This window comes from Equus asinus, chromosome X (assembly GCF_041296235.1).
Source record: "Equus asinus isolate D_3611 breed Donkey chromosome X, EquAss-T2T_v2, whole genome shotgun sequence".
NCBI classification, from domain to species: Eukaryota; Metazoa; Chordata; class Mammalia; order Perissodactyla; family Equidae; genus Equus; species Equus asinus.
The window spans coordinates 120,313,558-120,334,457 of NC_091820.1; the positions used below are offsets into that span (position 1 = coordinate 120,313,558).

The 20,900-nt window shown below is 46.4% G+C and overlaps 1 protein-coding gene across 2 annotated transcripts; it reads right to left on the reverse strand.

Moving 5' to 3' along the window:
- Positions 1-932: 932 nt before the first annotated feature.
- Positions 933-16,923, reverse strand: IGSF1 (immunoglobulin superfamily member 1). 2 transcript variants are annotated; one of them, XM_014857919.3, is made up of 21 exons: positions 16,847-16,923; positions 16,651-16,712; positions 14,171-14,307; positions 13,981-14,007; positions 13,285-13,566; positions 12,645-12,932; positions 10,451-10,735; positions 9,917-10,210; positions 9,170-9,448; positions 8,714-8,834; positions 6,754-6,824; positions 6,625-6,657; positions 5,957-6,247; positions 5,381-5,659; positions 4,481-4,768; positions 3,406-3,693; positions 2,929-3,216; positions 2,443-2,730; positions 2,043-2,321; positions 1,528-1,651; positions 933-1,373 (listed from the first exon to the last, which is right to left on the reverse strand). In XM_014857919.3, the coding sequence occupies exons 3-21, from the start codon at positions 14,238-14,240 to the stop codon at positions 1,238-1,240; spliced, it is 4,011 nt and encodes a 1,336-aa protein (XP_014713405.1). In that variant the 5' UTR covers positions 14,241-14,307; positions 16,651-16,712; positions 16,847-16,923; the 3' UTR covers positions 933-1,237. The 2 variants fall into 2 exon arrangements, with proteins under 2 accessions (XP_014713405.1, XP_070358746.1); XM_070502645.1 differs by lacking the exon at positions 16,847-16,923 and having other exon boundaries at positions 956-1,189; positions 16,651-16,776.
- Positions 16,924-20,900: the final 3,977 nt, after the last annotated feature.

Consider the following 20,900-nt stretch of genomic DNA (forward strand, 5'->3'; position numbering starts at 1 on the left):
AAGCATATAGGAGCTGCTTTCTAAACTTTGTTGTAACCAGGGATAAATAACTCACTGTGTGCAGCACCCATTTACACGGCTCTATTGAACAGTGTTGGCTTACAATTAAACAGCGTTGGCAGGTAAGGAACTTGAGGATCAGGTTTGAAGGGGTCATGACCTCTTCTGGGACCCATAGGTCAATTCTTCTGAGGTCTTGAATAGGTTCAAGGAATTAGGTAAGCCCCCTTCCCCCATCCAATTCCCCTAAACACTGAATTCCCACCCATGGGAAAGGTGGCATGCTGATCCAGGGAGAAAGAGCAGGGGTTCAGAATGTGAGCCAGGACTTCCATTTGGAGTCCTGGCATGGGACACTGGGAGGGCCCCTCCTCCAAACCAACCATCTCACCTGCTTACTCACTCCCTGAGATCCCACCACCAGAGGCCCATTCCTTTGGGAAAACGGGACTCTTTAGGGAGGCGCAAAGTATTCATCTTTTGTTAATTGTCCTAACTTAAGAGTGAATTCGTGTACACCCTGTGATTGTAAGGTAAGGGCCACAAAGCACACTTTGCCAGTTTCAGAGTTCTGCAGAGGGCTAATCCTGAAGTTTGAAAGCAGGTGTATTACGGACCTAGAAGTAACATGGTGAAAAGGGTGTGACTTCAGTGTTTGCCTTCCTCAGGCATAACTTGGAGAGAACATTGTTATTCATTCATTCATTCACTCATCCATTCATTCAATAATAAGATGGAAAGACAATAGGACATTCTGTTCAGTGACCATGTCTCAAACCAAATTGGAAAGTACTATTTTGGAGCCTTCCCTCCTTCCCCATCCCATCCTTGAGCTCCTTTCTCTGTACTAGCAGCCCTGTGCTCTTATTCTGTCATGGAGGTCAGCTCCAAAACACCATTTCTGCTAAGTTATAAGTGGACAAGAGACCAATGGAAAATCACTGCCATAGTTTTTGCAGTTAAATAGTGAATACTCTCTTTATTCAGAAGAATACATTTTTAATAGAATTTCATGCACCAGTAAATCAGTACAGTGAGGAGTTACAGGGGCAGGGAACTCTCTTCAGGAAACATCTCACCCTGGTAGAGCTCTCAACTCCCAGAATCCCTTGACTCAGCTCAGGTGATTAGTGGCCAAGAATGGTAGGTAGGGCTGACTCCCAGGGTAACCAGTCAGATTTTCAGGTCTCTGAAGATAAGAGAGAGGAAAGGAAAGCTCTTGTAAAGGAGGAGATTATTATATTGGGACTGGCAGTTCCACTGAGGTTCCCTGAGAGATTGATGAGGGAGAGTTAGTGCTGGTGCCTGGTTCTCCTTCTTGGTTACACTCTTCAAGGGCTATGGTTTGGTCTCTTCCATCTGTCTCTGAATCCCTGTGTAGAGAAAAAGACTTAACTAAGGGAGGATCCAGAACCATCAACCTGAAAATAGGTTGCATTGTGGGGCTCAGATGCCGAAGGAGCATTCAGATCATTGTTTTTCCAACAGACCTGGGTTCACAGAAGAGGGCTGACATCAGGCATTTACCTGGTTCGGAGTCGAGGCCACTTCTTCCACTCTATGGCTAGCACCACACCCAAAGCTACAACCACCACCACGATCAGGCTACTTCGGACAATGTTCCCCACAGTGCATTCCTGAGCAGCAGGTCCTGTGATGATAAAAGAGTAGAAACCAAGGCCATAGAGGTTAGCACACATAGTGTTCCCCTAATCTCTCATTGCCCCCTCATCTGGCCTCCTCCAGGTTTCACTCGGGAGCCATGTGTTGAGACTGCAGAGGGGGTGGTCAGAGGCAGTGTTTATGGTGAGGCAGAAGCAGCCCTCCATTTTGGAGGTGGAAGAGGCCTTGAAAGTATCCTGTTCACTATCTCTGAGTGAATCCGAGGTCCCATCTCCTCACCATCCCTAGGAGAAAGATGACCACACTTGAGGTCTCTGACCCCAAACCTTCATAACTACATATTTGGGCTCTCTTGATGGGGACTGTCTCTGGGATCCCAGGTGTGTCATGCCAGGACCATGGAGGGATTATCCTCTCACCTGCTGCCCCCACAAGCTCCAGGAGATCACTAGGCTCTGACCAGATATCAGGGTAGGCCTGGAGGCGGTAGCTGCAGCTGTAGTTTCCAATGCCTTTTCCTTCTACATTGTTGATGACAAAGTCTCCATCTTCTGAGAACTGCTGAGGTGCTTCTTCCCCATCATGTTCCAGGACAAATTCAACACCTGGCAGGGGTCCACGGCACTGAAGGGTGATGTCCTTCCCTAGCTTGAACATGGTGCTGGGCCAGGCTGACAGGGAGGGTTTAGGGGGCTTATCTGCAACCAGCCAGGACACAGAGTTAGAAGAAGTCATCCTGAACCCAGCGCTTTAAACCCTTAGAGCTAGCTACTAAAAACTACAAAATCCAGACTCTTACTGAAGTCGCCAGGACCTTACCTGTCACCCAGATCTTCAGGGAGTCACTGTGATTGGAGGCTGCAAAGGGAGCAGAGTCCAAATAATAAATACAGCTATAGATCCCAGAATCTTCACCTCTTACTGCTGGCATCCGGAAGTCAGCCCTGTACCCGCTTGGCCTCTGTTGCTCTAAGGGCTCTTGAGTACCCTCTTTCAAAAGGACAAATGTTGAGTCTGGCAATTCCCCTTGACACTGAAGAGTCATATTTTCTCCAGGGGCCACCATGGGACCAGGTTGGGCTAATAGGCTGGGTTTGGGGAGCAAACCTAGAAGAAATTAACTTCTGGTCAGAGAGAGGAGTCCACTTTCCAGTGCATCACCCCTGGAGTCTCTGTTCAATAAAGAGGGAAGTTCATTGCTTGCTTGTCCTTGAGCTCTTCAAAAACAATTTCTCATGAACCATCTCCAAGTCTATTTACTCCATTCTACACTCTCACGCCCACTCCAGAGCATGTTCCCCTTACCTGTGACTATGAGTTCCAGGGTGTTGCTAGGTTGTATCTTGATAGGACTCGTCCAGTCAGGGTGGTAGCAGCAGCTGTAACGCCCTATGCTAGCACCAGATATATTGGTGATGGGAAATGCCCCATCATTACTGGTGGATCCCCAGAGCTGCATTGAAGTGGCTTCTCTTTCTTTGTGCAGAATGTACCCTACGCCATGGACTGGCCCTTGGCACCAGAGAGTAACATTCTGTCCCATGGGAACCACAGAACTGGGCTCAGCAAACAACCATGGCTTGGGGAATGTGTCTAGGAATAAATCAAAGATGTAAAGTGGTGAGTATGGAAACATTAATTGCTGGATTAATCCTTTATCTTTCTCCTTCTACACACAATAGTTCCCTTCGGTGGCCTAGCCTAGGCTTCCAAGAGGGATTACCCTCCTTAATTCCTACTCCAGTTGTCTTTGTCCCAGTCCTATGTCTTGTCTGTCCTTACCAGTCACCCAGATCATAATGGACTTGCTGAGATGTGATCCTCTGTTTGACATGGTCGTCTCATAGTAGACACAGCTGTAGTTCCCAGAGTCCTCTGCTCCAACAGTGTGGAGGAGGAACTCAGCTGAGTTCCCTGGAGTGCTCTGGAACTGTAACGGAACCAGGGTTCCCTCCTGCAAGAGGGCGAACCTCATGCCCTGGAAAGCCCCTTGGCAGCGCAGGGTCACATTCTTCCCAGGAAGCACCACAGGACCTGGCTGTGCCAGGAGAGTGGGTTTGGGGTAGAATTCTGAAATTAAAGAGACCACAACATGAGAGACATCTGCCCCCCACAATCTGCAAATTGCTTTTTTGGTGTTATTATAAGAACAAATATATGTTTATTGTAGAAAATAAAATACAAAAAAAACCTAATGAAGAAAATACAATTCTACCACTCAAAGATAATCATTCTTTATACATTTTTACATATTTCTTTTCCATTTACTTTTTTCCATACATGCCTATGTCATTGTAGCTATAACTATTTGCATAATTGGGATCCTACTGTATACACAGTTGTGTAGTTGAATATTTTTCACTTAACTTTATATTGTAAACATTTTCCTATGACGTTAAACAGCCTTTGAAAACTATCATTTGTAATGGCTGCATAATATGCAGCTGACATTTCAAGGTCTTTGCCCTTTCTCTGAGGGCTATCCAGCCCACCAATCTCTGACAGTCTAGCTACAGAAAAAGTGGCCATTGAGCCTAAAGCTCAAGGCCAAGCCACAAAATGATTTCAGAAATAAGGCAATGTGAACTTAGCTGTGGGGATTGGACACCCCCATCTGCCTCACTTCTTTCTCCAGAAGTGAATTATTTGCCTCCCTCCTCTCGTTTGTCTCTTCTTCCTGTATTAATAAGAATACTAGCAGCTGCCTTACATGGACTGTTTACCATGTGTCAGGTACTGTCCTAAGCATTTTATCGGTGACTTTTAGAGGAAATACTTCTTCCTCTCCTGCTGGTAGCCCTTCCGCCCACCGTCCCAGGGTCAGTACGGCCTCCACCTGAATTTCCCCACTCCTGACCTGTCACCACGAGCTCCACAGGGTCGCTGGGCTCAGACCAGAAAGCAAAGTCATAATAGCGGCAGCTGTAATTCCCTCCATCACCAATGCCCACCGAAATGATCAGAAAGTGAGCTGCACTGGCTCCCGGATTTGCCCAAGACTTGTCACTAGATGCTATTTCACTTCCATCTTTGTAAAGAATAAAGCTCACGCGCTGGTGGGGCGTGGAGCAATTGAAAGTCACTCGGGCACCAGGAGTGACCACAGGGCTGGCCCATGTCTTGAAGAAGGGCTTGGGATACATTTCTAGAAGTCAAAAAACAAAACACAATGCAAAACAAAATCAAGAAAAAAAAGAAAGAAAGATAGCCAATATAGCAAATCTTGGTTCCAGAAAGCTGCTTTGTGTTCTATAGTACTTCACTCAGAGGTAGGTGCACTTGAAAATCAAGGCAAATCCACTTTGCAGATGGACAGGAACCCCTCACCCTGACCCCTCACCTCCTTGGGCTGAATCCTCCCTGTCATCAGGGCAGGCAATAGAGGCTAGCTAAAAGAATGAATTATCATTGGGGCTCTGCTTGTTCCCTGAGCCTCAGTTTGCCCATTTGGACAAGAAGGGGAAATGGTACCTGCTCCACTTCCCATGAATATTTGCTCTATAGCTAAATGAGATAATTGATATGAAAATAATTAGAAAAATTAAATCACCCTCCACAAACCCCAGCTATTAATAACAATTATGGCTATTAATATCGTGCAGCCAGAGGCCCTGGCACTCCCAGCGCCACGCCTGCCTGGCTCTAAGATTGGACACAGGCTCCTAGGACCAGCAGCAAAGTTTGCTGTGGAGAGAGTAGTGTCTAACCCAGAGTTTTGCCTCCCCCCTCACCCCTCACACACCCTTTCCAGCTCTACCTTTTATCACAAGCTCCAGGGGCTCACTGGGCTCAGACCACTTGAAGGGGTGCTTTTCAGTATGAGTGCGGCAGCTATAATTGCCTTCATCTTTATCCTCCATTCTTTGGATTGTAAAGAAGGCTTCTCTCCCAACAGCACCAAGTTGCTGGACAGGTTCCTGCACTCCGTCCTTATACAGAGCAAACCCCATGCCTGCCAGCCATCCTTTGCACCAGATTTGCAGTTCCTGGCCCCGGATTGGGGGGGAAGCAGAAATGACAGGTTTGGGGAGGATGTCTAGAAAACAAAATAGGGTGGAAAAGGAGTTCGAGGTTTGGAGGTGCCCAAGTGGGACACTTGGAGTCACTTTGTTAGCCAAAAAGAAATCCATCCTGGACTGGTTTTTGGCTCTTCCTGTCATCCTCCTCTCACTCTCTTCCCTACTTCCCTCCCCCATTTAGGTGCCCCTCCTCTCCTACAAGCAGCACAAACCCCTTGGGCTTGGGTCTCTGTGCATTCTCCTCCCCCAGAGACAGTGCTGGAGTTCCAGGGGCACTGGAGATCACTCTGGAAGGACCCTCTGCCTTTTCTTACCTGTCCCCACAAGTTCAAGTGCTTCACTGGGCTCCGACACAGCCATCTCCTCCCATGAATGGCAGTGGTAACTCCCGATGTGGCTCTGGGTTAGGGCACCAAGGGGGAAGGCAGCCCGAACCTGCTCTGAGGCTGGGCGAGTTGCGATCCACCCGGTCCCGTCCTTCAGCAACACAAACTCCTTAGTTGAGCTAGAAGGGCTTCTGCACCAGAGGGTTAAGTTCTTCCACGGGGCCAGAGGGAAGTTGGTCTCTGCCCACAGCTCAGGCTTAGGGGTTGGCATGATTATTTCTAGAAACAGCAGAGTTAATGAAGCCATCCTCCCTTGTCCCTCCCCCTCTCCTTGCCCTTGAACCCCCTACCCAGATCACACTGCCCACCTCCCCTTTCAACCCAAATCCAAACTCTTTCTTTCCTTCTGCAGGTGCTGCAGGAAGGGGAAGCTGATGTCTCAGCTGAGCCTCAGAAAAGTGCAGAAGCTTGGGGGAAATTTTGCAGGCAGAAAAGCAGAGTTGGAGGCTGAATTTTGCCAGCAGCTTTAGCAAGTGCCCCTTCCTGGCTGTCCTTCCCTCTCAACCAGTCACTCCCTGGCCACTGACACTGACACTCTGTAGTTATTTCGGATCTCCAGAGAGGAATGTCCCAGTCAGGAGCAGGAAAAAACTCACCAGTCTCTTCTGTCAATACCCCATTGCACAGTCCTGCAAAAGAAATTGCTGCCAGGGCTCTTCCCCCTCCCGCACAAGACTTCACCCCGGCCTTCTGCCCAGGCCCCTTCCCCACCCCCTTGTACTCACCACAGCAGAGAAGGGCCGTGACTATGAAGAGCATGGTGACCCCTTGAGCTGTTCCCAGCAACCAGGCTTCTCTAGCGAGACCAGAAAAGAGATGAGAGGAGTTGCTGGGATTAGGGGGAGGGCGGAGAGAAGGGGGCGGCAATTTATGTCATTGGCTTACTCACCACCCAATAGGGATTGGATATGGCCAGGATAATGGGATATAATCTTTTCTGACATCGATGACTTTTCTTTTTGAGGGCCTCACCACCTACAAACCTCTTGCTCTTTCATGACCCACGTGCCCCCTGCCCCCTCCCCCCTCCCCAGCCTATATCATGTGTCAGCTCCCCATGGCCCCTGATTAGGCTGTTGCTGGAACTGAGATGTCAGATGTGAAAATGCTTTTGTAACCCCAGCTCTCAGAACCTCTGGAGCTCAGTGTGATCGGCAGCTCTGGGTGGTGGGTGTGGGGGTGGAGGGAGAAATTTTGGGTGTTTCTCTGTCATCAAGTTTAAGTTTGGAGGCAGTTTTATTATGGCAGTATTGGTCCTCAGACCGACCTGCCTCACCTGCTTTTGTTATGAAAAGGTTGCCTAGGCAGCCGTGGTGAATTACCAGGATTGTCAGTGCTGAGCTAAGCTTGTCAGAGAGTGGGATCTCTCTACCCCGACCCAGATTATGACTCGAAATGTGCAGCAGCTTTGGGTTACAGGTCCTGTAGAATTAGATGATACTAAGCCGAAATCCATTTAACAATTTTTACTTAAAAAACAGTGACCTTCCTTCTTGGCAAGGAAAACATGCTTTTCAAGCTGCTTTCTCTGAAATCTGGTTTCTGAACTCATTCTTTGATGCAGTGGTTCTGGGCTGAGGTAGGGCCCTTGAAGCTACATTTTTTTCTAACCCCTGGCTTGGAGGTTACCCCAGTGTATGCAGGGCTCGTGACAGATTCTGAGGAGAACTAGATCCCTACCGAAACTTTTTGAAAGCTCAAAGGGTGGTGGTTTTTGCAGAACACTTAGGTGGTTGGCTCCCTTCTCGTTACCCAAGCACTCTGTTTGCCAGATCTCAGCAGAAAACACAGACACACGCAATCATACTCATCATCCATTGTGTATTGAATACTCCCAGGCACACAAAGGCCTATGATCATTGTGAGGGGGGTATATAGCCAGAGGCAGAGGGTAGGGGGAAGTATGTAAGGCATTCAGGAGCTGAAGCCCCCATCAGGCTAGGAGCTGCCATTTCTCTTCTTATTTTCAAGCAGAATAGCCTGAGCACAGGCCATGGGGATCAGGGAGAGAGGAGAATAGTCCAGGGGACACCAAAAGGTCAAAGGAAATGTAGGGGAACCTGTTTGGCTTGACATTTTATAGGTCAGAGGAAAAAGTCTGATTCCCTGGCCCAATCCATTGCCTCATCAGGTCCATCCAGATTAAGATTATATTCTCAGAATGCTCTGCACGGATGGCTAGAGGCCAGAATGGCAGAGAGACTGGTTTCTATGGCAACTAGGATGGATCACAAGGCTCTCTAGCCCTTGAGAGCCAGAGGTAAGGGTAAAAAGTTGGGATGTGAATTGGATAATATCCTGGGAGACAGGACAGCATGGCTTCTTACAAAAGAAAAAGTTCAGACCAAGTTAATGTGGGAGACATCAATCATCCCTGAGGGGCAGGGTGGTTTGGGAAGGAGATTTGGGCATTCTCCCAGGGGGATAAGTGAATGAGGTTTTGATTACTTTCCAGTCTCTGAGAATTATGCAACTCTCCACCCTCTGGCTTGGGTGCTAACTTTCCTGTGAGGCAAAAGAGAAACAACCGGGAAGAGAAAGTATTGTCTCTTAAGCCCAGAAGGTAAGGGATACAAAGGATGTGCCCCTGTGGCTTGTCTCAACTGGGCATGACCCATTCCTGAGTCTCTGAGGAGCCTGGACTTAGCTAGATTGAGGAACATGGGGCTGGGACAAGACAGTTACCTGATTCTGAGTCTCCGACATTTCCACCTTATCCACAGCACTACCAACAGCAAGGCAACAAGCTGAATGATTAGGGACAACCTGATAGCTTCATTCAGAACGTAATTCCAGATGAGAAAGCCTGTGGCCAGAGAAGACCAGAGCAGGGGCCTTGATGGGGACAGGGGCAGTAAACACATTCATGGGGGGGGGGTGGTGAACATTACTGAAGGTGAAGGGAAGGTGAGACAGCAGTGACCTTCTTTTTCATGAATAATGGGAGCCTTGAAAGTATCCTGCTCACTGCCTTTGACTGATTGTGAGACCACCCCAGGAGAAGGATGCCCAAACCCAAGGGCCCTGACTTACAAGCCCTTGACTCCCCTTTCCATATCTTTCTGCGAATTGATCTGGGATCCCAGGGTTGTCATGGCCAAAGCCTTGGAGGGGCATCCCTATGGAGAGTTGTCCTCTCACCTGCTGGCCCCATCAGCTTCAGGGGCTCACTGCGATGTGACCAGATGTTAGCGTGTGCCTCTCTGCGATAGCTGCAACTGTAGGTCCCTGTGCCTTTCCCTTCAACATTACTGATGGTGAAGTCTCCATCCACCGAGAATTTTTGGAATGTTGCTCTTTCTTCCCATTCCAGAGAAAATTCAAGTACTGGATAAGGTACTCGGCACTGAAGGGTGATGGCCTTTCCTGGCTTGCACATGGTGCTGGGCCAGGCTGACAGGGAGGGTTTGGAGGGCTTATCTGCAACCAATCCAGAGACCAGAGTTAGAAAAGTGACCTTGCACTCATTACCCCCTCCCCCAACAAATGTTTCTCAGGTCCCTATCTGGTCTTCTCTTCCAATACACTTCCACAAGATCAGTGGCTTCAAAATTTGAATGTGCATCAGAACCCCTTCACCTACTCCTTGGTGCTCTAAAGACTCCTGGGTGCCTACTTTCACTTAGGAAGACCTCATATCTGTAAGTTTCCCCTGGCTTGAATGAAAATAACTTTTCCAGGGTCACAATGGAGCTAGGCCATGCTGAGAGGTAGGGCTTAAGTAACAAACCTAGGAGAAAAGGTATCTAAAGTTTTTGGAGAAAATTCTATGCCACACTCCTACTGTGTTTTTCCTTGACTCATAACTCCAAGAGGATACAGGGCCACTAGCTCATTCTTAGAACACTGTAATGATGATAAAATCAAACAACAGTTGTTAGGACTTGCCTACAACCACAAGCTCCACGGTGTTGTGTGATGTCACTCTGATGGAAGTCTTCCAGGAGAGGAGATAGTGGCAGCTATAGATGCCAGCATCACTGTAGGTCACATTGTTGAGGAAGAATGACTCGTTGTCATCGATGCTGGTGGTATCCAACAGCTGAAGTGGTTTGTCTTCTCCTTTCTTATAGAGTGCAAGCCCCACTCCATCCACTGGCCCTCGACACCACAGGCTCACATTCTGACCCATTTGGACCACGGGACTGGGCTGAGCAAGTAGCCAGGTCTTGGGGAAAGTGTCTAGGACAAGATCCAAAAAATAAAGGGCTAATAGTCTGACTTCCCCTTCCCACTACATAGAGCTTATTTCCTCCTCTCCCTCCAGTCCACCCTTGGCAAATCCCACCCTAAACCGAGTTGTACAAATTCTGCTCCCTTCCCCACTGTTAGCCCTCGCTGCATGATTAGGTTTCCTGGGGTCCCAGAAGGAGTTGTCTATCCTTGGCCCCTAACATAGGTCCCATGGCATCCCCCTCTTACCGGTTACCCAGATTTTCAGGACATCACTAAGAAGTGAACCCCTGTTTGACCCATCATAGTAAAAACAGAGGTAATGTCCAGCGTCGTGGATTTTCAAAGCCCGGAAGAAGAAATGTGCCTCATTTTTTATTGGCCTCTTGCGGTAAAAGGACTTCTCCAAGTCTTCAAGCCTTATTAAAGCAAAGGTCATTCCATAAATTGGCCCTTGACACCTGAGATTCAGGCTTTCTCCAGGTGCCATGATGGGCCCAGGATAGGCTGTCAGAGTTGGTTTGGGATAGAGTCCTAGAAAGGGAAGAGACCCTGAATTAGAGGTAAGATGATTCTTCCCTATTATCTTCTGGTTTTATTTTCCTAGTTTCTTTAGATAGAAAGTAGTAGCTGAATTTTACCCTCTGCTCCCTCTCTCTTCCTTGAATCTCTGCCTCTTCCAGGAGGTAATCAAGGGTAGTAAATTCACTTGTGCCCTTGCTCTCTCACCAGACTCTGTCAGCTCCACTGAGCTCTAACTATGTGTAGGGGTGTGTCTCAGTGGAATATCTACATCTGTAATTCCCTGTATCTTTAGGTCCCTGAAATGCCAAATGTAGTTCTTTGACCACTCCGGAAACCAAACTTTTGAAAATAACTTTGATTCCATCTTTGTAGAGTACGAATGCTACTGCAGTATTAAGGACAGCTTTTGAACACATTAAGCCCACATAAGACCCTACTTCCCACAGGAGACTGGAAGAGGCCAATAAGGAAGGATAGGACAGTAAATCCGCAACCCAAAGAAATCTCTGTTAGTGGGGCCACACCCTCATTTCCATGTATTATTCTCCAAGGAGATTATAATACAAAATAGAGGGCAAACCTCACTCCCATACTACTCCTCCTTACCCGCCCCAATCCCAGGTAGACCCACCCATTCATTATTGGAAGGATCACCTCCATCATATACTCATTGAGTATTTGGATGTGTCAGGCATCCTGTAGGCCTAGGGATTTATAAGTAAAGATGACACAGTCCCCACCAGCCAAAAGTTCATGGCCTAGTGAGGTATACCAGTGAACAGATAACTGCAGAAGTGTGTGTTATTGGAATCTATGCTGGAAGGACATTCATACAACAAACATCCATACACACAGTTCAAACAGACAACCCTTTGTTCTTTGATCCTCAATAAAAAGCTATACTAATAAAATTAATATCTACCATTTATTGAGAACTTATATGCCAGGCACTGTACACATTTTATATTTAGGCAAATCCTCACAACAACCCTGTGAGGTAGGCATTATTATTATACCAATTTTGCAAATCAGGAAACTGAGGCACAGAAAGGCATCATACAGTAGGTTGGACAGATTCCATTATCCCATTTTAGAGTAGGGGAAACCAAAGCACACAGAGGTGAAGTGACTTGCTCAAGATCACACAGGGAGGTGGTGTCAGAGGTGGAACTAGAAACCAAGATTACTGCTTCTAAGTCCAAGGTACTCTCTGTAGTGCCACAGCTTTCCCCAAGTGTATTTAGCTTAATGGAGGAACTAAAGCAAATGTGGCCAATTCTGTCTAGAAGCATCCAGGCCATGGAACGGGGGAGTTTGGGCTGGGGTGTATGTCTGGCAGTTGGACATTTTGGGGAGCCTTCTGTTGTAAGGGGTACTGCCTTACTGGATTTATATATAAAGGACTAAAATAATTTATAAAGCCATTTCTAAAATATGAACTATCACTTTCTTTGTCATTTTTTATTTTTTATCACCAGCATTAGCAATTCATTCTATTTTCCACACTTAAAAATAATAATCACAAATACAATAAAAATACATTTAAAATTTAAAAAATCAGTTTATAAGACTGCAATGGCAGTGCCTGGCACATATTAAGTGCTCAATAAATATTAGTCAAAGGAATGAATAAATGCACGATATTCAACAACTAGAGACTAACAAAGCTGTGATGAACTGAAGCTGCTGGACATTTGGCTGGGCTCACTCGCTAGCCAAGCGATTGGCTCCCACACATCTGCCTGGTATCATGTGTGATTCTAATTTGCATCTCAGTAAAATGTCAAATAACTCTAGCTCTCGGGCCATGCAGGGCCTAGCAACTGGCCAAGGAAAGTAAAATCAGAAACCCTGGCTCATCCAGCCATGATCCCAGGGACAATGATCATCAGACCCCAGCAGCCATAGCCACACCCACCTGCCACAATCAGCTTCAGGGGGTTGCTGGGCTCTGACCACAGGGTGGGGAGCATCTGGATATGAGTGCGGCAGATGTAAACCCCTTCGCTCTCAGGTGTCATGTTGGCAATGGAGAATATGGCCACTGTCCCGGTTGGGACTTGGTAATCCACCGGCTCTGCATATCCCTCTTTGAACAGCATGAATACCAGATCCTGCAGCCAGCCATGGCAGAGTATATTAACATTACATCCAGGAAGAGGGGAGGTCTCAGCCTGGATCCAGAAGATCGGCTTGGGCAGCTGGCCTGGAAGGAGAGAATGAACTGGAATTCAGGTAGAGCAAGGATAGTACTGCTTGGGGAACAGCAGAGGAGAGTTCTACTTAAATGAACCTTACCTGTATGATCCTTATTTGCCACCCCTCCTTCCCCCAGCTCAAGTCTCCCCCACATTGAGAACCTGCCTTCTACATCTGTTCCAGAGTCTGCATCCTTATTCTGCATTGCACTTATTTACTAACTGTGGAATGTCTGTATACATGCATTCATGCATTTGAGGTAAACAAATGAATTAATTAAATGAACTCTGCTCTGGGAAGGCAAGTTTGAATCCCAGGAGCTGGAGTTTATTCTTAATTATCTCTCTCGGTCTTCTTACCTGGTGCCTTCAACTCTAAAACTTTACTAGGCTCTGACCAGCCTGTCTCCTTCCAGTAGCAGCACCTGTAAAGACCTGTATTGGACTCAGTAAGGGCACCTATGGGGAATGAAACTTGGAAGGTCTTGTAGGAAGGGCGGATCCAGGTCATCTGTGTCTTATCCTTCAGCAGCAGGAACTTGCTTGAAATCCGAGAGGGGCTTTTGCACCAAAGTGTGATGTTCTCCCAAGGAGCCTGGGGGTAGTTGGTCTCTATCCACAGCTCCGGTTGAGATTGTATCGCTGTCATTTCCAAAGATCACAAAGATATGAGCAGTCCAACCTCCTCCCTCCCCATAACATGCTCCCTCAATGTCCCTTAAAATAAGCCCCTACCCAGATTCCTCCTTTTGTCTTCCCCTGGAGACAGGAGTATCTGCTTGTGTGGGGGTGGGATGGGGACCCAGGATATTTGTTCAAGGAATCCAAGTGAGTTGGGGAATAAACTATCAAGTCTGGCTTCCTTTCCATCTGAGATAAAGCTCTTTACTATTCTACGGGAAACCAAGTCATGAAGTGAGGGACTCTGATTCCCAACCAACTCAATCTGGGAATTGTCTTTGGGATCGCAAAGCAGTTATGTCCAGGCCATGCAGGCAGGCCGATGTCTACGAGCCTTCAGGAAGGAAGGTACCTGAGGTGGCAGAATTCACTTACCCACTGATGTCATACCCAGACTCAGCCCTGAAAAGAGAGAGTATGGTAAAAAAAAAAAAAAAGAAAAGTGCCTCCTTGTTGTCCCTACCCACCCTGAAATCTCAATACTCTCCTCTCCCTCCCCAAGGTACCCACTCGCAGGGGTACTTATGATAGGCTCACTTGCCCCTCACTCCTTCCTTGTACTCACGAATGCAAAAGAGCAAGAGAGTGAATTTCCACAGCATGGTAGCCCCCTTCCCTGGCCTGTCCAGGGTCATGGGGCCTCTGGGACTCAATGTGCGCTTTGAGTCTTGAAGGGCTTTGCCTCTCAGCAGGTGGTGAGATCTAAAAGCAGAAGTGTTTTTACTCAGGGGATTTGTCCTGCTCCTTAAAGTTTAGTCTGAATCACTAAACTGCGCTTGACAACCCTACCTTCCACTCCCTCACAGGCATACAGGGTATTACAAGATCACCTGCTACTTCCTCTCCTTGCCCCTTTTCCCCACTTTGCCCTCCTCCCACCCAAAGTCTTGCCTGTTATCTAGGGTGTCAGATTTGCTGAGATGTCTGTTTGTCCCTGGGATCTCAGAGGCCCGGAGGACGACCTAATCCAGGCCAGCAGAAGCCCCATGGGTTGAAGGAGATGAGAGGTATAAAGAGTCACCTTTTCAAATATATATATAGTCTGAGTCCTCCAACAACCTAGCAAAGGAAGCATTCCTATCATTCCCATTTTGCTGGCAAGGAAACTGAGGCTTAGAGAGGATATATAATTTGCCCAAAGTCAAAAGATATTAAATATCAGAGCCAAAATTCAAATTTTTAAACTCCAATGCCTATGCTCTAAAACCAGCATTTAAACTCCCAGAGGCAGCCCTTGTCCTCTTTCTTAGCCTCCTTCACCTTTCCCATTTCGTCCCATCCAGGCTTTACCATCTGTGGAATGCTTCAGATCCAATATTGCTCTCATTCTTATTTCTTGCCCCCGAAAGCTCAAAACCCCCATTTCAAGTAGGTGTTGGGGAATCAAGCTGCTTGAGCTAATTAATATGAGGTGTAAACGACTTATTGGCCACCCATAATTTGTAAGCATTTTTGTTCATTGCTCCTAAGGAAAAAAATAATTGTTTGAATTTCGGGGAATCTGGCAAAAATATTGAGTTCAGGGAGGCCTTCTCATTTTCCCCAAAATCACAATTGACCACAGACCCCTTACCCTTTCCTGTCTCTCCTCCCGCTTCCCCTACCCAGCGTATCCTTTTGCCAAGGGAAGGTGTATTTCCACCACACAGACTGAGGCTAATTCTCCTCCACCAACAATCTATTCAGAGTCTGAGGTCCTGGCTGACCCCAGCTGTTTAATCCTATCTCAGTGGAGTGGGGTAAAGGCAACTCCCAGAACAGAAAAGAGTTGATTTCTCTTCCCCAAACTGATCCTAGTGCCACAGCCTCTAACTTGCTCCAGCCCTAACATGGGGTGGGATGGAGGAGCAGGAAAAAGGCAAGATTCATTTTCAAACATCTGGGCTGTAGGAAGCAAGTGGACAGTCAGAGATCCAAGGAGACACAGTTTCCTTTTGCATTTCTCACTTTACACTTAGATTTACATGAAGGATGCTCAAATTACCTTCTCTGAACTTTTCCTATCTGTAAAGTTGGGGGATAATATCTACCTAGCATTGTTGTCATGTTGGATCAGAGATAACATATGTACAGTGCCAGACGCAAAGTGAACATTTCATAAAGAGGTGACTATTTTTCTTCTTCCCAAAGGAGGCATCAACCTGGTATAGGACTCTAAGTTTGCTCTTTCTGTCTCAGCTCCTAGAGCCCCTTGTCCCCACTCCTCTCAGGGCCAGGCCCAGGCCCAGGCCCAGGCTAGGGCGCCACCCTGTTGCTTTGTTCCCCTGAGGCTTTGGGCCAGGATTTATTGGGGAAGCTGGATTGTACTGTCAAGGGAAGGGTTTAACCTGGGATTCTGCCCAGGAATTCATCTGAGATCCAGCCTTGCCACTTGGACCCCTAAACCAGAGTTTTGCCTCCTCCGGGCTTGAGTGGAATCATGGAAGCTAGGCTTCTCAGCATAGCTGACACGTCCCCAAATCACTAAGGAAACCATACCATTTATATTCAGCCAAAATGATGAACCTTATACCCAGGGAATGTGGGAAGCAGCCGCAAGGTTCAGGTTAATTGGCCACGCCCATTTTTGGCCTTTCACATTCGAACCCCCACCCCCAACTTCGCCTGTCTAGCCTTTTTACCCTCTGCTTCTACCCCAACCCAAGCACTTTCCCCTCCCTTAGGCAGCGCCGCAGTGCTTCTGAGGGTGTCATATCCGAGATGTCTAATGGCTCGCCCCCTGAATAGCTTTGAGGGCTCTAGGAATCAAAGGGGTTGGGCTCGGCGGGGTGCTGGGTACATGCTCCGCTAAGGGTTTGGAGGGAAGACTGAGAAGGAAAAGGGAAGATATCTACAGTGCCCAGGGATTCTCGGCGAGGCAAGGCTGCGCTCCGGGGAGGGAAGGAGAAAGGGAAGGATAAAGGGGGTGGGAGGACAGACTGGGGAGCAGTTTGATTTACGGCAATTAATTACAGCAGGGAGACTATTTTGGGGTTTTGTTTAGGATCTGATGGCCAGTATTTAATCTTCAGCCACAGGACTATGCGCTCATTTGCAGGTACTTACGGTAGTTGAAGGCCCGCTCCGATGTTGGAGATTCTCCAGTGAGCTCCTCCAGATGCAGCAAACTGCCCGGCATGAGAAGAGCTGTCTAAGGACAGCCTCTCAGGCTCCACGCCCCGCCTCCCTCTCTCCCCCGCCTGCTCGCTGGCCGGCTCCAACCTCCTCCCCTCTCTCCGCCAGGCTCTGGCAGTCCACCTACACCAACTCTGCCTGACACCTGCAGTCCTCTGACGACCGGGATTTCTACGCCCCTCCCAGATCCCCGCCTCTCTCCTGACTCCCTGCAGAGGTTGCTGGAGCCAAATTCAGGCCCCTGCCACCTCGCCTGTCGCTCAGAGTTTCACTGGGTCACTGTATTCTGGAGAGGAGAGGACCAGCTCTTAAGACTGCCAAAGCTGTAGATCCCTCCTCTCAAGCTCCCCAATGCCTTTAAAGGGATCTCAGATCTTCCTCTGCCCATTTAATGTCCCACTTATGCAGAAACATTGCCACCATGGTTTAAATGCCTACTATGTGCCTCTGGGCCCTGGGCACCTACTTTTTCTAATCTTCATAGCAACCTTACAAGATGTGTTACTTCCCACACTTTTACAGATGAGGAAACTGAAGCTCAGAGAGGGTTAAGTAACTTGGACAGCCTTCAAAGTCCAGCTTCGAACCAAAGCCCAAGCTTTAGAGACAGAGACATACAAATTTGGAGTTCAGTCTAGATTCTACTATTCAATTGCTGAGTGACCTCAAGTAAGTGAGTTAAACTCTCTGAGTCCCAGTTTCCCCATCTGTAAAATAAAGAAAACAACAGAAGCTACTGCACAGGAGTTTGATGAGATAGTGCAAATAAAACTTATAGCACAGAAGGCCTGGTACATGGGACGCGCTTAATAAATGGTAGCAGCTGCTGCTACCATACTACTAGTTCTACTTATTATTATTAACCTGTAAAGCGTTCCCAAAATGCCTTAAAGTATGGTGATTTCAATGATGTGGACAACCTTTCACAAATTTAGCCGACTATGAAAGGCTTTTTGAAATGATAATGTATGGATAAGATACTAACCAAAGCTCCTGAAATACATTATATGATGAGATTAAAGTATAGCATCCGATGGACTCACAGATCAATTGATTGTTGCAAGAAATAGCTAGATTTTTTCTTCATGTGCATTTCTACCCTCATAAAAGATTAAAAATTATCTAAAGAAAAATACTGTAATTTAAAAACAAACTATGTAAAAATGAAGTAACAGTTCTTTTAATAGGCAAATTGAATACTATATCTTCATGAGTCAAGTGCTTTCAGTTGTGTCTTCCTGACACCCTCTATTCCTACACATCATAATAAACTGCAGATTATCGCATAAGGAATAGAATAGCCATATGAATATAAATATGTGACTTTTTTGTGAAAGTTATTTAACCTCTTCAAGTCTCAGTTTTCTTATTCATAAAATGGGGATAATAATTGTGCTTACCGTCACACAGAGTTTTGGGTAGGATTGAATGAAAATCCTCCTATAAACCACTACATAGTGCCTGGGACACAGCAAGCATCTATTAATTTAATAAATGTTTGTTGAGCATTTTCTTTGTGCCAAGCATTGTTCTATTTGCTGATAATTCAGAGAATGGTAGTTTCTGCTCTTAAGAAGTTTGTGGTCCAAGGATAAACAGTGATAGAGAACAAGTAGGAGATAGCCAGAGAAGGGGGTGCGGCGAGAGTCAGAGGATTGACATAGGAAAGGCCAGCAAGTAAGGTATGGAGAACTGCAAGCTGTTTGCTGTTACTGTGTGCCTAAACTAGCACAGTGGAAGCAGAGAAGGAAGGGAGAGTCAGGATTTCTAAAACATTTAGGAGGTAAAATTGGCCAAACATGATGGTTATTTGGAATACAGTAGTGATAATTATTATCTGTCAGGGTGGAAATATCCATGTCAATTTGAAAACATTTATAAAGAAATCATTATGATAGTACCAGGCACTAAGTGCTTTATAAATATTAACTCATTTTATTTCCATAACAACACTATGGGATAGCTATCATTATCAGCCCCATTTACAGATGAAGAAACTGAAACGGAGTCATTAAGCAAACCACTCAAGGCCAACGCAGCCAGCAAGTGGCAGAGCTAGGATTCATATCCAGGTAGTCTGTACTACAGCCCCAAATCCTTTTGTTTCCTACTTAAACCACTTTATTGATTTTAATACATCTATAAAAAGTCTTATGTAGACAAGGTTTCTAAAACTTTTTATGCAAAGTAACTGAACAATCTAGCTCTTTCATTTTTTTTATTGAGGTATAATTGACACACATTATACTAGTTTCAGGTGTACAACAGAATGATTTGATTTGTATATACTGCAAAATGCAGTCCCATATTCTTAACCACTACCCTATGCTGCCTCTGCATTGGACGCTTGGAATACTAAAACTAAAAAATTTAAAAGACAGCTGTGAAAGTGCTTAGTGAAACAGAAAAGCACCAATCAAATATATTGTTAATAGCCTAGTAAAAAGCAATGATAGTGTCCCCCAGCTCTCTGCAAGTCTTTGGGCTGAAGATTGTGCTCTTGGACCAGCAGCCTGAATCTAGAGCCCAGTTCCGCCACTAACTGGCCATGGAAACCTGAAAAAGGTCCTGGGGCTGTGTAAGTGAGAAGATCACTCACTCTTGCCTTTTGCTCTGGGACACTGTAAAATCTTGAAGGGAGTTATTATTCAGGCTTCATAGAAGCCCCTCATTCAAACTCTGGCTGGCAATTGAGATATTAGAAGCTCCACCTCCAAGCTACCTTTGTGGGTCTTGAAACTTGCAGCCTGCCTACAGAAGGAGAAACATTCTCTGGCCGATCTCCCTAGAGAAAATTTGAATGGCCCAATATTTTAAAGCTGGTAGTAAAGACCAACAGGGCCTGGGGCTGTGACTTAGCTGAGATGGAGTTCTTGACATTGGCTTTTCTGGGCTTCCCCCATGAGGAATACAGCAGGCCTGTGGCTCTGTGACTCTGAATCTCTCATGCATACACATTCCAAGAAGCCTGGATTTTATTCTGGTTTATTACTCTAGAGTTGGCTGATATTAAACAACTTTTCTTGTAGGAAATATTTTGAGAATTACCATCTTATTCCTAACGGTCAGGGCCTCTCTGACTCTCCATCCCTTAAACTGGTGGGAAGAATAGGAGGGGGCTGCTATGGAAGTTCCCACCCTCACTGTCCTGGGAGGTGGTGATACCAGAAAATATTCCTGATCCATACCCCTTCTCACTTTCACACCTTGAGCATAAGGGCTGGAAGAGGGTTTCTCCTGAAAAAGCTTCATAATCACCTCTTATGGATTATGAGACAACTGTTAAACACAAGATTTTATTGAGTACATACTATACACATTGAAGTAGAGAGAGTGGTGGACTGTAGGGTTGGGACTAAATGCGATTTGTAAGACAAGGTTTCTAAGCTCCAAAGACTCTCAGCCTGGAGAGAAGGAAAGAGCAACTATCTTACTAAAGCTGTACTGGGGGCCAGAGGAGTGCTAAATAAACTTCAAGAAGGTCGAACTCAAAGGAGGTGAGGCACCAAGGGTGATCTGGGGAGCCTTTCTCCATAACTGAGTCCAGTGTAGGATGACGAGATTTTTAAAGCTAAATCTATCTTATAGTAGCCCAACCAGGAGAAGCACAGGCCAAAGCTAGCCTTTTCCCAGTGATGTGGTGGAGCTGGCTAGCACTAGTTCAGGAGAGCTGAATGTGTGCATCTTATCAACTCATCATTCAGTAATATCACACTGGTAGCTTAAAATTGTCCATGGTCAGAGAATTTACACCACTGAATAAGCAAATGCAACAAATCAGTTTTTTCCAGAGTGCTGTTTCTTAAACATTTAGTAGCAAACCACATTTTTCCAGCTTTACGTTTTAGGATACTGATTCTCACTGGTAAACAAGAACTACCAAGAATCCTGGTAATTTTCTTACATTCAAGAGAGTCAGGAGCATTGTGGTCCACTCCTCCTCCCCCTACTTCACTGCTGTGTAAGCCACCTAAGGACTGTGTCAGATCTCTAGACAATTTGATGCATTCAAAGTTTGCTAATATGTTTCAATACCCTCCCAACTCCCCAGTAAGTCTCAGCCATCATCTTCTGTAATGGAGAGGGTAGGTGAAGTAGAAAAGTAAGGAACTGAGATGGGACTAAACAAGTGGTGTTCTGAGACAGTGAGGAGGCCCAACCAGACAGGTTAGGTTCCAACA

Coding starts and splice junctions, on each gene's coding strand:
- IGSF1 (XM_014857919.3), bottom strand. CDS start 14,240: ATGACCCTGGACAGGCCAGGGAAGGGGGCTACCATGCTGTGGAAATTC. Junction 9,449..9,916: donor CGTGGAGCTTGTGGTTGTAG/GCAAGTCCTAAC, acceptor GATTGGTTGCAG/ATAAGCCCTCCAAACCCTCC. Junction 6,658..6,753: donor CACGGCCCTTCTCTGCTGTG/GTGAGTACAAGG, acceptor TTTCTTTTGCAG/GACTGTGCAATGGGGTATTG.